Here is a 17160-nt window from a genome sequence, read left to right as displayed (position 1 = left end):
CAATTCATCAAAGCACCTAACTCTCTGCTGTCCACGGCTGCGCCTCTGAATCCTTGGTATTCGTTCCTTTTCTCTAACTGAAAACCGGGTATCTAGTCTATGCATTAAGTGGCCAGCCCAGGTCCAGCTTTTTGCTTAATCACAACTACAACATCGGCTCTCCATATTTGTTTTCTGATATGTTCTGTTGTCTTCCTATTTCTAAATGTCACACCTATCATATACTGTTCCATCGCACGCTACGTTTTCGTTAACTTCAACGGCGAAACTGCACATGCTGAGGCGAAACAGATATCCGTAGGTAGGTTGTACCTAGTGCACGTATGTGCCACAGAAGTTAGGCAAGCCCCACTGCCCACCACTGATCTGATAAAAATGAGGAGTATTCCGCGGGCAAAATCGTATGCAGCACTGAAATTAGTCACTACCAAGCATTGGCTCCTAAAGTGTTGCGAAACAACCCAAAATACGCATGCTGCTATGTGGGCTTGCTTCTCAGCTTCCATAAGCTCATTTGGCTCTGTGAGATAAAAACTGGTGCGGTAATCTATTTTACAGAGCGTCAGCCTTGAGATACTTTTTGTTGTTATGCAAGTGCGTGTTGTCCGTATTCCTTTTGCGTGCACACATTCTTACGTGAAGACAAAGCGTCTCGTCAAAGGTACCTGTACTGTTCTTGTGATGCCTGCACCCTTACTGCTGTCGTCTGCAGCATGCCAAAGTAACGTATAGAACAGGATACACGATATTTAGTTTTGTTGCATGCATTCTCTAAAGTAAAGTGCGTTGGGGGGCTAGTTGGTATGACATTAGAACGATAAAGAACTCAGCGATTGACGGAACACAAGAAGTAGCATACAGGACGAGCTGCGCTCGTCCTGTGTGCTACTTCTTGTGTTCCGTCAATCGCGCAGTTTCTTACCGTTCCAATTCTCTAAAGCTTCCAGAGATATTGTAGCAGCAATGTCAGGTGGTAACTGTGGCTATGAACCCAAAACAACAAGCTTTTCTACTTATATAATTATCTGCGAGACATTTCTTCATACAGCAATTTTTTTCTGTCTTCTCAGGATCCGCGTGGACATCAACTCGGAGACGAGAGTGAATGTAACCAGAGCCAGGCAAGTGTCACATCTAGTTTCCGGTTTATTTGGTGTTAACTTGGCGTGCTACTTGCGATACTACTACAGCTAAAGACGGACTCACGCTGTGAGTCAAATACGCCACGTGCTCTAACATTTACGTGCAGAATAGTACCCACCATACTGATCTTTGTAGCAAGTCAATACGTAGATAAAAAGCACTTATTATGTAATACCCCTTTCTTAGTCGGTCCGTGTCTTGGTTGGTCGGTCAGTCAGTCGGTTAGCCAGTCCAACCCAATCAGACAGTTGTTTTGCTGATGAATGATTACACCATTAGAGAAAATATCAGATATGCACACGCAAGCTCGTTTACGCTTTCTCATCGAGCACTTTTCACCTATATTGAAATATTACTCATATTAGTAGTATGAACATTTAGTTAATTTTCCGTGACAGTTATGTGTTGTGAAGGGGCTATCTTTTCCGGAAAAGTACCTTTTCATCTACTTTGGCAAAGACAGAAACGCGCGGCGCTGTGTTCTCAGCGGAAGCCAACCGGACATGCGTCCAGTGACGCCTCCGATGATGTACCAGCCAATGCCCGGAACCGCCCAGCAACCACAAATGATGTTCGCGCGCCCTCCGTCTCCCCCACCCATGATGGCGCCCATGATGCCACCAGTGAGAATGCAGCCGCAGCAGTTCATGCAGCAGCCACCACCCATGGCCTTCGCGCCGCAGCCGCAGATGATGTTCGGCCCAACACCTATGATGTACGGGCAGCCCGGGCCGATGTATGCCAGCACAAGGTAGGCAGCTTCCTACATGCTTAAGAAGAGAGCAATATGTTCTGGTAGCTAGTAGCGCGGCGCAATGAATTAGCTGTTTTATTTTCATCTCACATCGAAGGCACTTTTATGTGGTATGAAATACTGCGCAATGGCGAAAAAATAAAACTTGCCGAGGTAAATTATGTGCCTTATATTGCAGTCGAGAAACATTCTGGCACATAGTGAAGCACGTTCGTATGTTATTAGAGGCACTGGATTTATACGGGTCGAAGTTCGCAGTCGTTTACGCTCAGGTGGAGGTTGGCAGTCGTTTAAGGAATCCGCAAAAATACGTTCGTGATCAATCATGTGCATCTTCCTTTAAGAAACGTATCGACACTTATGAATCATAAGCGCCTAAGATGACGGCCGTCTCCTCACAAATGGATGTTCACAAACGTTCCTAAAGTGGCACAGGTGAAGTTTGGTTTAGCAGAAATTAAAGTCTAAAATGCTCATAATCACAGCGACCAGGATGACCGAATGCAGTCAGGAGAGGTAGTGGGGATACCGCTTGGGTGCCGCGGGTACTTCGTAGGTTCCTGCGAACGAAAAGACCCAATTTTCACTTCCTAGGCACATTTCATTTAGGAAAACTTGCTCGAGCTATGATGCAACATATTTGAGCTTAAACGGACTAGACACAAGTAGAGAAGACGACTACAGAGCGCTCGTGCAGTCGTCTTCTCTTCTTGTGTCTCGTCCGTTTAAGCTCAAACCTATTCCGGAATGAACCAGCGATTCCAAAAAAGCATTTTATCGAGGTGTGACGCTCTACACAAAGACGCCTGACAGTCCGAATTCAGTCAGTTACTTCAATTAAAAATAAACGCAATGCAAATTATATTGCAACGAGCACACTGGTGAATTGACAAAGCCAAGTGCATCACTGTGATCGTAGGCGTGTGCAGGGTTCTTCATTGGGGGGTGGGGGGGGGCAAGTTTCATTGCAGCCCCTCCCCCTGGTTGCTCCCTCCCCTCCGTTGGTAGAGTCCGAAAGAAAACAAGCGCCGCAATGGATGAAAAAATTGAAATGAAGTGATGACGTACTTCTCACGAAGGCCTGCCATTGGTCCCCGGCTTTCCGGGGTAAAAGCGGGAAGTAAGCGGTTCTTTGAATGCAACATCAGGGGTCCTTGGTCGCCAGTATCATGAAAATGCATGCGTAGCCATAACCCTGCGCATTATACGATAACGTGAATGGTCCGACTGAATAAAAGTAAGGGGCAGAATTCCGTGCGAACTCCTATAACTGTGGTCGAATGCAGCAGTAAAGAATATGTGGGCTGTCTGCCTGTTGCAGTACTTGTAGCGTTAGACCAGAACTGTAAAAGCAACCTCAAGTGCCACAGAATAACTTTGGTTTGGTTTATTGAAACCCAAAATTTATACAACATTACCTCGGGCGACACAACTAAAGGCTAAGCAATTGCCTGATTGGGTCGAGCCACCCTGGCAGCAAAGTAGATTCAGGAAGCAGACTGCTAAAAGCACGGAACACACAACAGTACGTAATATTATGTACGTGTTCCAAGACGAAATAGAGCACCGAGCAGAGTCTCCAAAAGTGTAAACAGAGCCCTCATTAGAGTGGTGACGACAGTAACAAATCCGCGCTAACGATCCAGCCAATACCAACAAAAACGTCTCGACTAGCACTTACTCATGCTCTACGGGTCAAAGCAGAAAAGAGAGTTCGTTAAACGAAATGGTAACACCAAACGGTATTATCTGCTAAATAAAAAATAGTACTAAACAATTGCACCGCAGTATGACGCGTAATACGGCAGATGACTTTCGTATAGCTACGCTAGTCTCGCAATCGCCCTCACTGTGGTCTGCCCCTCTGGCTGCGGGGTCCGAAAGGTCGACCGGGACGTCTTACTATTCGACGAGCTTCAGTGGCGGCTATCCCGACTGGAGAGACCGTCTCGATTGGGATAGCTACCAGACGTCCGACTACCGGCCGCCACGCGGGAAATCCAGCCGCGGCAAGAGAAGGTCCGTATGGCTCCTCCTAATGCGTGCTCTGTCAGCTGCACGCAGTCGGTGACGTCACCCACTTGTCTGCGAAGCAACGAAAGGCAACAAAACCAGACGAAACAAACGTTTTCCGAAAAACATCTGGAATGACACAGGCCACGTGCTTATTACCCGCTGGAAAACAATTGCTGTGAACCGAGCGAAAGTTTACAATCGAGTATACGCAACCCACACCATGTGAATAATAGAGAACTTAAGTGCTTAGCGTTAGCATGATAGCGGGGTTTTAAGGGGATAGCGTTGCCGTGCCGCAAATGTTCCTTGTGGACAGCGGGTTTTATTACAGCGGGATAGCGTTTACGTGCACAAGTTGTGACTTCGGCGTCACATGACGGAGGATGAATGCGTTAAAAAAAGAGTGAAAAGCAAAACAAAAAGTTCAATATTTTCGCCTGTATCAACGCATGCAGCAATATTACTACTTTTTTAGTAATAATAAAAGTAAATCAATATCAACCACGCACCGAAGGCGAAAATGTTTGTTTCAAATTTTTTTTACACCACCCTCCTTGTTAGGTAGGAACGTTGGAAATGGGAAGCGATCTCAAAAACTCCGCTAAGTTAGCCCTAATACACTGTCGTCGAAGCTGTCTGAAGGCAAGCGAAACCATTTAACACAGTCATTTGCTGAGAACGAAGGGACTCCTTCAACAGCAACGCCTACTTCAGTTCTAAGCGGGCGTCCGAAACCGCCGACATGTTTTACGTGCACCACGTAAACCACGCAAATACGGTAGCGCTAAATCTGAAAAATTGTGTGCGTAGGGTAAGTGCTACGGGTCATTTAGCGCACTGCGCATGCGCATTTTGATCCCCCCATTCCGCTAAGCCCGGTACACTGTAACTGTCTAATGCGATGTGCGATATCTATAGAGGTGAGAGGGAGTGGCACAGAAGCTCTCGAACACAGTGATGTAATCATTGAGATGAAACTAGGGCAGAGGGACTGGGTTCGGTTGACCGCGCACTGTATCCTGGGAACTGTTGATGGCAGTTATGGTTTCGAGAATGCGCACAAGTGCACTTATTTGCGTACTTGAATCCGACTTTTTTAAATCACCGTGATAACTCCTCACACGCCAGTAATGAAAGAGTAAGCAACAGCCTGATTCGGCGCCTAGCCTAACAAGGCTGCTTGCTCTCAGTAGTGCAGCGGCAAAATTCTCCCCAGACATGCGAGGGAATAACCCTTAACACACTGTGAAAGACTACTAGCACAGAAGCGAACTGCTGGCGCAAAAGTCATCTGGGTAATTGATATCAGCTTAGCGCTATAATTACATTAAACGGAATGTGCATGGAGACGTGCACCCATAATTGTTCTGCAGCGTATAAAAATATGACGCTGTCCTCCCAAATAGAATGCTCTGCCTAAAGATTGGAGAAACATTTACGGCAATATTGCTGTACGCCCAGCTTTCTCTTCACCACTTCCATAAACTTCAAACCGCCTTACGGCAATTTCTAGGACGACAGGAAGTATCAACATGCTTTTCAAGAAGCCTTACCAGCCACTTTGTGCTAAAAAGCCACGGCGCACGCCATTCCTCGGCATAAGTGTGGATCGTGTTTTTTTTTTACGGCATTTCAAGGAAACGTCAGAAGTATTTACATGCCGAGTCGCTCTCTAAGCCCGGGTACTATATTAACGCACAAAATGTTGTAATTGAAAAAATGCGTAATTAAAAAAACCGTTATATCCGACTCTCTACGATTGTTAGTAAGCATGTCTGCCAAACACTCTTTCCTTTGCAGTTCTATTTAGAAATTACTGTTGGATAGACAGACATCACAGGTAAAAAACCTGCATTGCCACTTGAAGTAGTAACACTCGAACCGCAGTATCAGCACCATCATGGCTAATAAGTGATGCGGATTCGGAAGCCTGCTAGACACTGAAGTTTCCATCAACGGAAAAACTGTCGTCCCATTGTAGCGCGATGGTGCATTCAATGGTGCTTAGATAGTGGGACCTTGCATGGTCCGGTAAATCGCGCTTTCATTTCACAATCCAGATGACATCCCACTGTTTTGAAATTGGAAGCTTAACGAGCATGAATTCGATCACGTGCAGGTTCTAGGTGAAACATTTTCTGGCTTCGCAGACATATCGGGGACATCATCACACGTATTATTTTCCCTATATCACAAAACGACCCATTACGCCCTTCATTTTGCACAATTTTTGCGAATGGACCTCCGAACGGTAGTCTACGCTACGAAAGTCTTCTGCAGTACAACGCGCATGCTGCACCCCGCGAAGTTTAAAAATGGTAAATGCACAGTGCTACTTATGTCGACTGCGAGATGAATGAAAAATGTTGTTGTGGCAGGAGTAGGGTGCTTTTCGTCTAATGAGTGCCTTAGTTTGCATATCAGTGTTGACTAAGTCGTGACGTTGCTGTGAGAAGGAAAATTAGTCCAGGACGTAAGTCACGTAAAATTAAGTCATTTTAGGCTGTGCTGGAAAGCAAAACGTGAAAAGTTATACGTTTCAGGGTGCAGGTTGTTATGTCATAGTTCTTTTCTCAGAAATCTCATTACTTCTACGCAAAGGCGCTTAAGTTCCCACAAAATGTTCAGTTTATGTTATACTGACCAGGAATTGATTAAAGGAAGTTCTTTTGCCTTGGAAGGACCCTTTCGTAGCGTACATAGATTTGGTTTAGGAACACAACGTAACGCTCTGTTTGCTCCTTTCAATCATTCCTTCCTTTCACGAATGTCAGATAAGTTTAAAAATAAATTATCGATCGCAATAATGTTCATGACATTTCTTATTATAGAGCACCTTCATATACCTTTTCCGTTAAGCGGCATCACAAAGCAGATTAATGCATGACAATTAAAGTCTGACTTAAGATTATAGATGTTTTAATGCAATGTATAAACATGTAAGCAAAACCTTCTGACACACTCGGAAGTGTCACACATTCGGGTCTATGGTTCTTTCAGCGATACTATCATGCCATGCGCATCCAAATTCGCCGTGATCTCATGAAATGTGCTTTTCATTTGTCTTTTTTTTTCTCTTCTCGCCTTTCTCATGCGCAGCCAAACGACAATCCCCGTGGATAGAGGCGCACGCTACATTAAACTCATTGAAAAGTAAGTACATTTCCCTGTTACTATTCGACTTTGGCGCGCGCATTCTACGAGGATGAACGTTAGAGAGAGGCTCTCTCCTGTCATTAAATATTGCTTTCAAATGCGTGAGCATTTCTATGCCGACTAAACGAGAGAACTGACCATCCGTCCTTCGGTCACGTAAGATGATCATCGCCGCAAAGGAATAAACTATTAAGACAAAATAGTTCCTAATAGAGCTAGGTTTCAATCCGGGCTCCCATAGTTCCAAGGGGAGTGACTGCTCCTGACACCTTTAAAAAAAAGAAAGTTGTAAGGCCATCGTAGCGGACGGTCATTATTATGTACTATGTTTGTGTATCTTGTAGTCTCATGAATTTTGTGTTGCGATCCGTGTCGAGTACTGTCTATACAGTACGCGCGGTTTGTTTTCTGCGCTTTGTGCTGGCGCTATGCCGTGCTCTTGCGCGTATAACTGAAGCAACAAGTGTGAAAATGGTTATGCACTTTTCATGATACCTCAAGGGAAGCGCGATGGATCGCGCAAAAAGCGGCGCCTTCATAACATTGGCCGAAAGAACTTTCTTTCCACAAAGAACAGTGTTGTTTGCGAGGTAAGGCACCTTTCTTATTGCTGGCACCAAAGCATTATCTTATTTTTTCAGTTATGCTTCAGTCTCAAAAAGAGACTATAACAGGTGTGAACCAAAGAAACATAGCATTCTAAAAAGGCACACGTACACATAGAAAATACATGACGCGGACAATATAATGCCTACAGGTAAAATTATAAAACTAAAGAGGGGAACAAAAATTAGAAATGAATTAAAAAGCGATAAGTAGTTGTAAAATGCAAAATGCAGGAACAAGCCGAAGAAAAAAACAAGAGAATACACATTTCAAGAAGCAAATTCCGCCGGATCGATAAACGAATTTTACAAGATCACACTGCAAAAAGGAATAATGAAACATAAATATAATAGGCAGTACTAAATAACTACTGTATTTTTCAAACAAAGAGAGTCTTGTGTTACAATGCTATTGGTTAGGTTATTCCAATCAACAGTAGTTCTAGGGAAAAAATATTTAAAGCAGTTATTTGGCAGAAATAAAGGAGATATCGCGAAAGAATGTTATTTGCCTGGTAGCATAACCCACAGAAGAAGTGATAATGTGAAAAGTGCTTATCTTGTAATGTCCTTTACTATTGGCTAGAAAAATTTTCGTCGGCAAATTCTATTTCTATTGGTGACAGGGGGCAGTCCACTTCGTTTGACGAGTTCAGTAGCTGAGGAACGACCATATGAATTATATATATAACGCACTACTTTTTTCTGTATTCTTTCCAATTTTGTGATGTTTGTTTGGTGCTTTGGTCCCAAATTGACCCTGCATATCTAAGCAAAGGAATATAATTGACTGGTATGCAAGGAAGCGCGCAGAAATGGTTAATAATTTGACTGATTATCTTAACAATAATACTTTACGCAATTCTTTATTTGGAACAGCATCTAATGAATATGCAGCAGGGCAGAAGAGTAATAAAAATGACACATCCCCGAATGCTGCATTTTTATCACTCTTCCGCCCATCTCACCATCAACGTTTTTGTTTCCTCTCCTTTTTTGAGCCTATTTGTGGGTGGCCTAAAAATGAGGCTGTCCTCAAGATGCTGAATATTCTGCTTAGTCATCTTCTAGGCTGAAGCCCTGAAGCAGAGAAATCCTTAATATACCTCGTGGGCTAAGCCGTCACATTTCGTTGGTTCAAGATGGCACACCTACTAAGTTGGTACAATTCAAAATTTTTAGCAAGAAAGTGTTTTGTGCCAGGGTCTACCATATCTTCAGTGACGTATTTCCGTCACGGAAATGACGTCGAAAAAATACACACGATCAGATGGCGAAGCAAAACTTAGAAGAAAAAGTTTTCCATCAATGGGAGTCCGACCCAGAATCACTCGGTCCGGGACAACAGATGACGGGCACGCTGTCCACTGCGCCACGGTTCCACACTCTGGAGGCTTTACAGACGCGTCTTTTAGATCTCACAGTTTCCTCTCACGGTGCTCTTAGTCGGCGGGATGGTGTCGCCGTCTGGGAGTGGTAAAGTGGAGTAATGCATTATGACCCTGGCCTCTGCGAGTAGGTCCTGCAATGCGCCGTTGCTACGCGCCCGTCCCATTCGGCGCTTTTCCAATAGAAATGCATTTTTGTCAACGCCTTCACACACTTCAAGGTGGCGACCTTAGCCCAAGTGTCGGCCTCCTTCATAGCATTCGCAATGCCCATAGACTGTCGCGTCGCCAAGCGGAATTCAGGATCGTCCTCTCGAGGAGGGTTAGTAGAAGACAAAATGGCAGCACTACGCTGTCGCTCCCTTGTTCGGCTGTGCTAGCCTCAGTGTTAACGCGTTGGCAAGAAAGGAACACTACGACTTTGCATGTTTCCTGCATCAGTGAACAAACCAAGCCCTCCGTGACACGAGAAATTTTATTCGTTCTTGCGAGACGCGAAGTTTTCGTAAAAATACGTGGCAACTCGCGCTTTCAATGATAGCCCAAAGCGTACACATATCAGCTTCGCGAGGTTTTCTGCAGCCACGTAGGTTAGTTAAATGCTATCGTCTTACATTTTCAGTTGAAGCTGTTTTACTTTCATATAGCCCTCGTCAGTGTTTTTGTAGTGCATGAATCCCATAACATTGTACGCGGGAGGTCGCACGGGCTCGCGATGTATTCTTCTATAACTGAGTAGCCTCAAGTTGGCGATACATTATAATAAGGCCTCTATCCTTTGTCAGGTAAGCGCTGTTATGAATCGTGCGAGCGACGTTTCATTCATTCGAGGACGCGTCCGCTCCACGCCTTTCGTGGAGCAAACGCTCTCAGCGCCGTCCGTCACCAGTGTGTTGGTTTCATAGCCAGCGCTGCGCTGCTTGTTTTTCTACGTTTGTTGATAGGTGGCAGCACACTGCAAGCGAGTTGCTTGTTGGCCGGTTTGAGAGCAAAATGTTCTCCGCGCCCAGACGTCTCTTTAATTGTAAACATTGGACGCGGAGTGGTCGAAGTTGTTCGGCGGTGGAAATTCTTCAGATTGCTTTCAGCAGTGATGTTCAAAGAAACCATCTTGACGACGAGGATTTTTCACTGGATATAGAAGGCTGTGAAAGCACCGAGAGTGACAGCGACGATGAACGATCAGCTGCTAACTCACGAGGAGCGAGTTGTACTTCACGTCCCCTCGCGCGGTAATGTTTTTTCACGCTCGTAAGTCACTCTGATTGTATTTATTATATAATATCCTTGAGCCAGATCAAAATATAGTTTTTCTTGTGCATTGCATGTAGCGCAATTATTGTCGATATTATGGAGCGCCGCATGCCGCCAACATGCTCGAGCTCGATCAGCGAAGCAAAATGGTTGGAGCAATGAAACGTGCATTGACGGCCACAATACACACCTTTCAGCTAACTTCTCCTGTATTTCACCGGTACCTTCCGAACGGCATTGTTGTTCGACGAATTTCGCAACGTCGAATTCTTCGATGTTACGAACAGCATACGTGTGCATTCTTTTCGATATTAGTTTTTGGATTGTGCTGATCGAACCTGCAACATCCTGGTGAAGTGAATTGCACACGGCTAGAGTCTCAGCATGGCTGTGACACTAGCGCTACTGAATTGGATGTTGGATGCTTGTGTTCTGTTGAAGAAGTAACTCCGCGTTCCTGACAGCGCAAGTAACGACGACGGCGTAATATGTTTGGAAACCATCAACACGTTAAACATGTGGTCCCGTGCAGCAGCGATGGTGCAACTCGCTAGCGGCCTACTTCTGCGGCAAATCTGTCAGGCAGGATCGGTACGTACTACCTCGGAGTGCCGTTCAGTTCATACGTCAAATCCAGTTCATGCAGTCTTCCGTAGCACGCCCAGGATTTCGCAAAGCATGGTTGATGCACGGTAACGGAGCTGAAATATAACCTTGCACACCGTAACAAATAATTAGGTGGCGAGCACTTAGCACTTTCCATGGTTTGGAAAAGTATTTTGCGATACGCGCCTGCCTCGCCTGGCTCTAACACCGCGTTTTCCACTTACGCTCGCCCCATGAAGAAACGCTAACGGGCTAGACAGTAGACTCGACGCGCGTTACGTTTTCCTCTAGTCCCGCCTTCTCGCTGTCACACCGCTTTCTCTGATTACGCTATCACCGTTAACTACTACTGCTACCACAACGATTTGTGTAATCATTGATCAGCGACGTTTGTCGTCGGGATGGAGATGTGCCACCAAGTGTCAACGTGGGTGCATCCACGTTGTTAAAAGGTGCTATAGCTGCCAAACACCAATATTCTTTGTGCAAGCTCTCTTATATCAATGTACAGTAAACATTCAACTACTTTTGTAGAGACACGTTTTACTTTCGTTTTATACCGATTCCTATGACGAAAAGACTCAACCATGCTTTTTTTTTTTCAAAACACCGTCAATCCCTGGCTATAGACTCCGTCAGAGCGAATACTTGAGGTGATGGAATTTTCTGAGAACTACTTTAGCAACAATAAAGGCGCGCCATTACGAAATTCGTAAATGTGGCAGAGGTGCTGGAAAGCACTTATCGCAGCATTTCCGCGCAAACGTGCTTTCTTTCGTGTAGAAACCGGATTCCTATGATTGTTCAAAAATTTAAAAATTTTTGGATGAAGCTTCTTGTGAAAACTGAAGCTTCAAAAACATTTTACATGTATGAAAGCTCAAAATGTGCTCGCAAAGGTATTGGCAGGCGTGCTACAGTGTCGACCCTCAAATACTGCAACATCAAGAGTTCTGACGTGATAATTTTTAGTGAAAGTGCAATCTTCTGAAATTACACAATTTTCGGTTTTATGGCTTATGGTATACGTGTCATTCCATGGCAACTATCACAGTCTGGGCGCTCGACAAAAATCGATTTCTCTGAAAAAAATCTCAGAAAGTTACACACATATAGACATTAGTTCTACAGTATTTTCCCAAAATATTTTGAGCGGCAAAAATTTTACGGGCACGTGAGCGCCATTTGAACTTCTCGATATGGTGGAAAACCAGGTACGAAAGAAAAATTCGCTATAAATGGACCGTTACACGCATTCATTCGAAACTTGTTTTTTGTGTTTTTTGAGCATCGCGCTTTTATTATAGGACAGTTGCTTAGAGTAGCTTTATATTTCTCACTCCTTGGCGCGTAGGTAAAATTTAGTAAGTTGCTGCGTTTTTCGGGAATTTTTTTTTTTAAAGAGAAGATTCCAGACTAAATACATCAATTATTTTTATAGAACTCCCCATCAAACGTACTATCTCCTAAAGTTTTTGTTTTGCCTGTGTACGGCGCACAGGTTCTAAAATAAAATCCTGAACTTGGAAAAAACGCTACATTGGCCTATGTTCAGACGTCTGTAGCACCCTAAGGTGGTCCAAGAAAAAATAAGCAGAAAAGCGCATACAATTGACAATCATAACACCTTCAACCACAGAAAGTTTATTTGAAGTAGTTTTTGTTTTAGTCAAGAAAAAAATTTTTGAAGTTTAGTCACACCATTGCATTATTTTGCTATGAGGTCCGCACAAACCGACTGAATTTACTGCATAAAAAAAGAGGTAGTGTATTCGTAGCACATGGTTTTCAGCTCCTTTTGTAATGTGTATTACAAAAGGAGTTACACTTTAGAATGTATATTACATATCAAGGAGATGATGAGCAGAGGTAAAAATATAACAATACCATTAGCTTAGATGCCGAAAAATTCCGCAATAATGAATCGCGTTACTTATTGCATGCGGCTCTGAGAATCAATTGGGGTCAAAATAAGTTCAGTCTCAAAGTTCATGTAAACTGGAGAAAGGAGGCGTGAGCGTGGTCATTTATAGCGGATCCAAACGGAGTTCATCAAAGTATTCCGCAACGAACGGCACATGATGTGACAACGCGCCGCGTATTCACGCATTCCGTCCGTCGTCCGTGACACTACGGATGGGATATGCCAAGCTATTTTTCCCATCCTTGTTTGGATGGTTGCCGGCAGCAGATTTTGGTTAAAGTAGAATTTGTCTGTCTGGTAACATGCATTGTTTTACAGCTGTTATGAGATCACAACAGCGTATTCTTGTGGCGTAGTTGTCCGGCGTGCGTAAACAATGTAATAAGTAACGCGATTCATTATCGGGGAATTCCGGCATCTAAGCCAGTGGTTTTGTTATATTTTTACATCTGTTTATCATCTCCTTGATATGTATTATACATTAAAAAGTACTAACAAAAGAGCTGCAAACCATGTGCTACCAATACAATACCTCTTTTTTTTTTATGCAGTAACTTCAGTCAGTTTGCACTGCCCCCATAGCAAAATAATGCAATGGTGGGAGTAAACTTCAAAAACTTTTTCCTTGACTAGGACAAAAACTACTTCGATTAAACTTTCTGTGGACGAAGGTGTTATGATTCTAAATCGTATGCGCTTTTCTGCTTATTTTTTCGTGGACTACCTTAGGGTGCTACAGACGTCTGAACATAGGCCAATATAGCATTTTTTCCAAGTTCAGGATTTTATTTTAGAACCTGTGCGCCGCACACAGGCAAAACAAAAACTTTAGGAGATAGTACGTTTTAGGGACAGTTCTGTAAAAATAATTGATGTATTTGGTTACAATCGTCTTCTGTAAAAGAATTCTCGAAGACGCAGCAATTTACTCAATTTTCCCTACGCGCCAAGGAGTGAAAAATATAAAGCTACTCTAAGCAACTGTCCTGTAATAAAAGCTCGATGCTTTAAAAACACAAAACAGAAAGTTTCTAATGAATGCGTGAAAGGGTCCATTTATAGCGAAGTTTTCTTTCGTACCTGGTTTTCCGCCATATCGAGAAGTTCAAAAGGCGCTCACATGCCCATAAGATTTTTGCCGCTCAAAATATTTTGGGGAAATACTGCACAACTGATGTCTATATGTGTGTAATCTTCTCAGATTTTTTCCGAGAAATTGATTTTTGTCGAGCGCCCCGACTGGGACAGTTGGCGTGGAATGACCCATACCTAATATTCATGACAGCGCAAAGATACCAGTTATAGTTCCACTACTTGCATACGCAGCTATACTGCTGCCAAGCCATTTTCTTTGTGTACGTTGGGATCAGGAGTCGCACTGATGATGTGATGGGCGTATTTCGGATAATTGTGGTTTTTATGTATTAGTTGGCTTCCACATCTCTTACATGAAATAAAATTGAAGCGTCTTTTTAAACTGCCCTCCTTAAGGCAGATTAAGGCAGATAAATAGCAATCATTTTTGGGTGAGAATCTAAAAAGATTTCAAAACGAGCCCTTTCCCTATCGAGAAAATAGGGCCAAGCGAAGCTTGGCCTGTGCGTGCCGGGCCTGCTATTTCTCGTTCTTTCTTTTTTCTATCTTATTACGCAATGCTCCCTCCTGACTCTTTTCTTCCTCCGTGCCGGGAATTCGACCTTGCTTGCTTCGACCGTGCTTACCAACGCAACGCTTTTGATGCTACAGGCAACGACGACGGTCATGCTTGAAACAGTAAAAGGCAACAATGAAAGGCAACAATGAAATGGGACGACGTGGAAGGACAACTGCCTTCGATAAGATCAGTCTTCCATAGCTCAAAGTCTGAAAGGAGCAATCTGGCTAACGGCAGGTTCCCATGCGATTGCCACAAGACAGCATTTTCCTTGCTAGCACTACACATGTGTTGTGTAATGCTAGCGACACGTACACTACACCCAGGGGCGTAGCCAGGGGGGAGGGGGGTTCACCCCCCCCCCGAAATTTTTCAGTTTTGCTTGCGTATATATACACGCGCACATACAAACGCACGCACGAACATGCATCAAGAATGGGTGAACACCCCCCCCCCGAAGAAAATGTTTGGCTACGCCCCTGACTACACCTCTTGTAATACTAAACTACACATGGCTATACTATACTATGTTGGCTATGCTATACTTCACCTCGTCCCCTCCTCATTTCCGTTCTCCTCATCCTCTCTTCCCTTTCCCGCCCGCTTGCTATGTTTACCATAGAATGGCTATGCTATGCATGGCTGTGCTTAGATGACTTTTCATGCGTGACGCTATACATGGCTATGCTATGTTTATCGTCTCTCTTCCTCCTTTCCTTTTTGTCACCCTCACTTTCTTTCCCGCCTTCTTACTATACCATATTATTAATGGCTTTGTTATGCATGGTTTTGCCTGCGTGACGCCATACATGGCTATGCCATGTTTTGTCTCCCTTCCTCCTTTCCCTCCTCCTCACCCTCACTTCCCTTTCCCACCACCTTGTCACAAATTGCTGTACATGGCTATGCTATGCATGGATTCGCTATACATGGTTTTGCCTGCATGACGCCAAGCGACATGAGATGACAGCATACGACAGCCCTGGCCCCTAGAGTGATACGCACTTAAATACTGTTGCGCTTAAAATAGGCAACGCCAACATCAACATGCTTTAAGAGAAGCTGCCCACAGCAGCTGTGAGTGGTGTCCTGCCATAAAGGAAGCATGTAAAAAAATTTGGAGAAGCTCGCACTAAGTCGCGCAAGGCGCTGAACTGAACGACATAAGTCTGATCTCGTTCCTTCTAGGTTGTGGCTAGGCTTTAGCTAGGTTAGTCACGACACCGATGTTTAAACCCCAGAACCGAATGTTCGCACCTCTCACAGATCTACGGGCACGTCGTCGTTGGCGTAGGGATTCCATCGCTTTGGGCTCTTCTTGCAGCCGCCGTTGCCTTTCCCGTTCAGCTTCGCACTCTCTCTCTCTTTCTTTCTAAATCGTTTTTTCTATCTCTCCCTCTCTCTCTCTTAGTGAACCAGTGGTGAGTAGTGGAATTTCCTCCTCCTCACACTCCTTCTCACGATCACATCTCTTCTCCTCATGCTTACTTCCCACCCCATTGCTAGACTGTACTATACAAGGCTATGCTAAGCTCTGCTAGCATGCCTGGATAGCCGAGCGGTTAGGACGCTCCCCTTCGGGTCGAGGGTCCGCGGGTTCAAATCCTTCTTCGTGAAGATTTTTTTCGACAAGAATTTTTCTTTCCCTTTCTTTGTATCTTTCTTTCCGTCTTTTTGTTTCTCTCTCTCTTTCTTTCTCTCTCTGCCCTCGTTCCCAGGGTTATTACAGGCCACGGCGAGAAGTGGTATCTGCCAAAGTTCTGTGGCACATACCCGTTCATGATGATGATAGCTTTATGATGGACCGCGCACACAAATTACGGCTTGCTCACACAGCTTCGCTGTTAAAATTTCTTGAAGGGGCGAAATATTTGGTTGAATTACGTTATCACTGTCACCAGCCCACAATGGTGTCGCGTGATTTTAGGGCTCCGCTTTCGAAAAGAAAAAAAGAAGGCGATTTACCCCTGTAATGGGTTCCGCCTACATCATCATGCCTCATTTGTAAGGGAGAAGAAGAAGAAGAAGCGTCATGCTTCGTTCAGTGTACGCCGACGGCATCGGCAACTTTACCTTCTAAACGTCTCCGGTCTAATTTGAGGCATCATCGGCGGTCTTGCTGCAAGTGACGTGACAACGGTAATTTCCTTTGCGAGATTTACCCGACGAGAATCGCCATGGACTTCTTCCGGCAATGCGGTCTCTGCTTCGGCCCCTGTTTCGGGCGCTGCTTCGGCCCGCGGGCGTCAGCAGCGAACATCAGGCATGTCCTTCCTTTGTGTTCATCTCCAGCGCAGTGAACTGATCGCGCTAGTTGCTTTCTTCGTGTGACGAAAACCGTCTTAGCTATCGACGTGCCTAGCGCCCAAATCGGTCCCAGATGTAGGCCCGGCATACAAAGCATTCTTCTAGCATTAAAGTACGGATTTTAAGGGCCTTCCTTACTAAGAATTCTTCGACCATGAAAGTACGAATATTTTAATGTTATCGAAGCAATTCCGCCGTTTTTTTTCCTACCTATTCGTTTCGACTACATGAATATCACGATGTTCTACTAGCCGTCGTCGGACTTATACATACCTACTGACACCGCGCAGCGCATGTAAGTACCTTGTGTAGAATGCTTTTAGGAAATAACACTGCGACGTGCTGCTACGTTA

The 17160-nt window shown here is 44.4% G+C and overlaps 1 protein-coding gene across 1 annotated transcript in view; it reads left to right on the top strand.

The window, feature by feature from the left end:
• The first annotated feature begins 1634 nt into the window (after positions 1-1634).
• Positions 1635-17160, top strand: part of LOC119383928 (arginine kinase) — a 33676-nt gene continuing 18150 nt past the window's right edge. Inside the window, exon 1 of the mRNA XM_037652203.2 lies at positions 1635-1894. Coding sequence (XP_037508131.1) covers positions 1647-1894 — 248 coding nt within the window. The 5' untranslated portion in view covers positions 1635-1646. The remainder of the gene's footprint in view (positions 1895-17160) is intronic.

The sequence above is a fragment of the Rhipicephalus sanguineus genome, chromosome 2 (assembly GCF_013339695.2).
Source record: "Rhipicephalus sanguineus isolate Rsan-2018 chromosome 2, BIME_Rsan_1.4, whole genome shotgun sequence".
Classification (NCBI taxonomy): Eukaryota; Metazoa; Arthropoda; class Arachnida; order Ixodida; family Ixodidae; genus Rhipicephalus; species Rhipicephalus sanguineus.
This window is presented reverse-complemented; position numbering and strand designations above follow the sequence as displayed.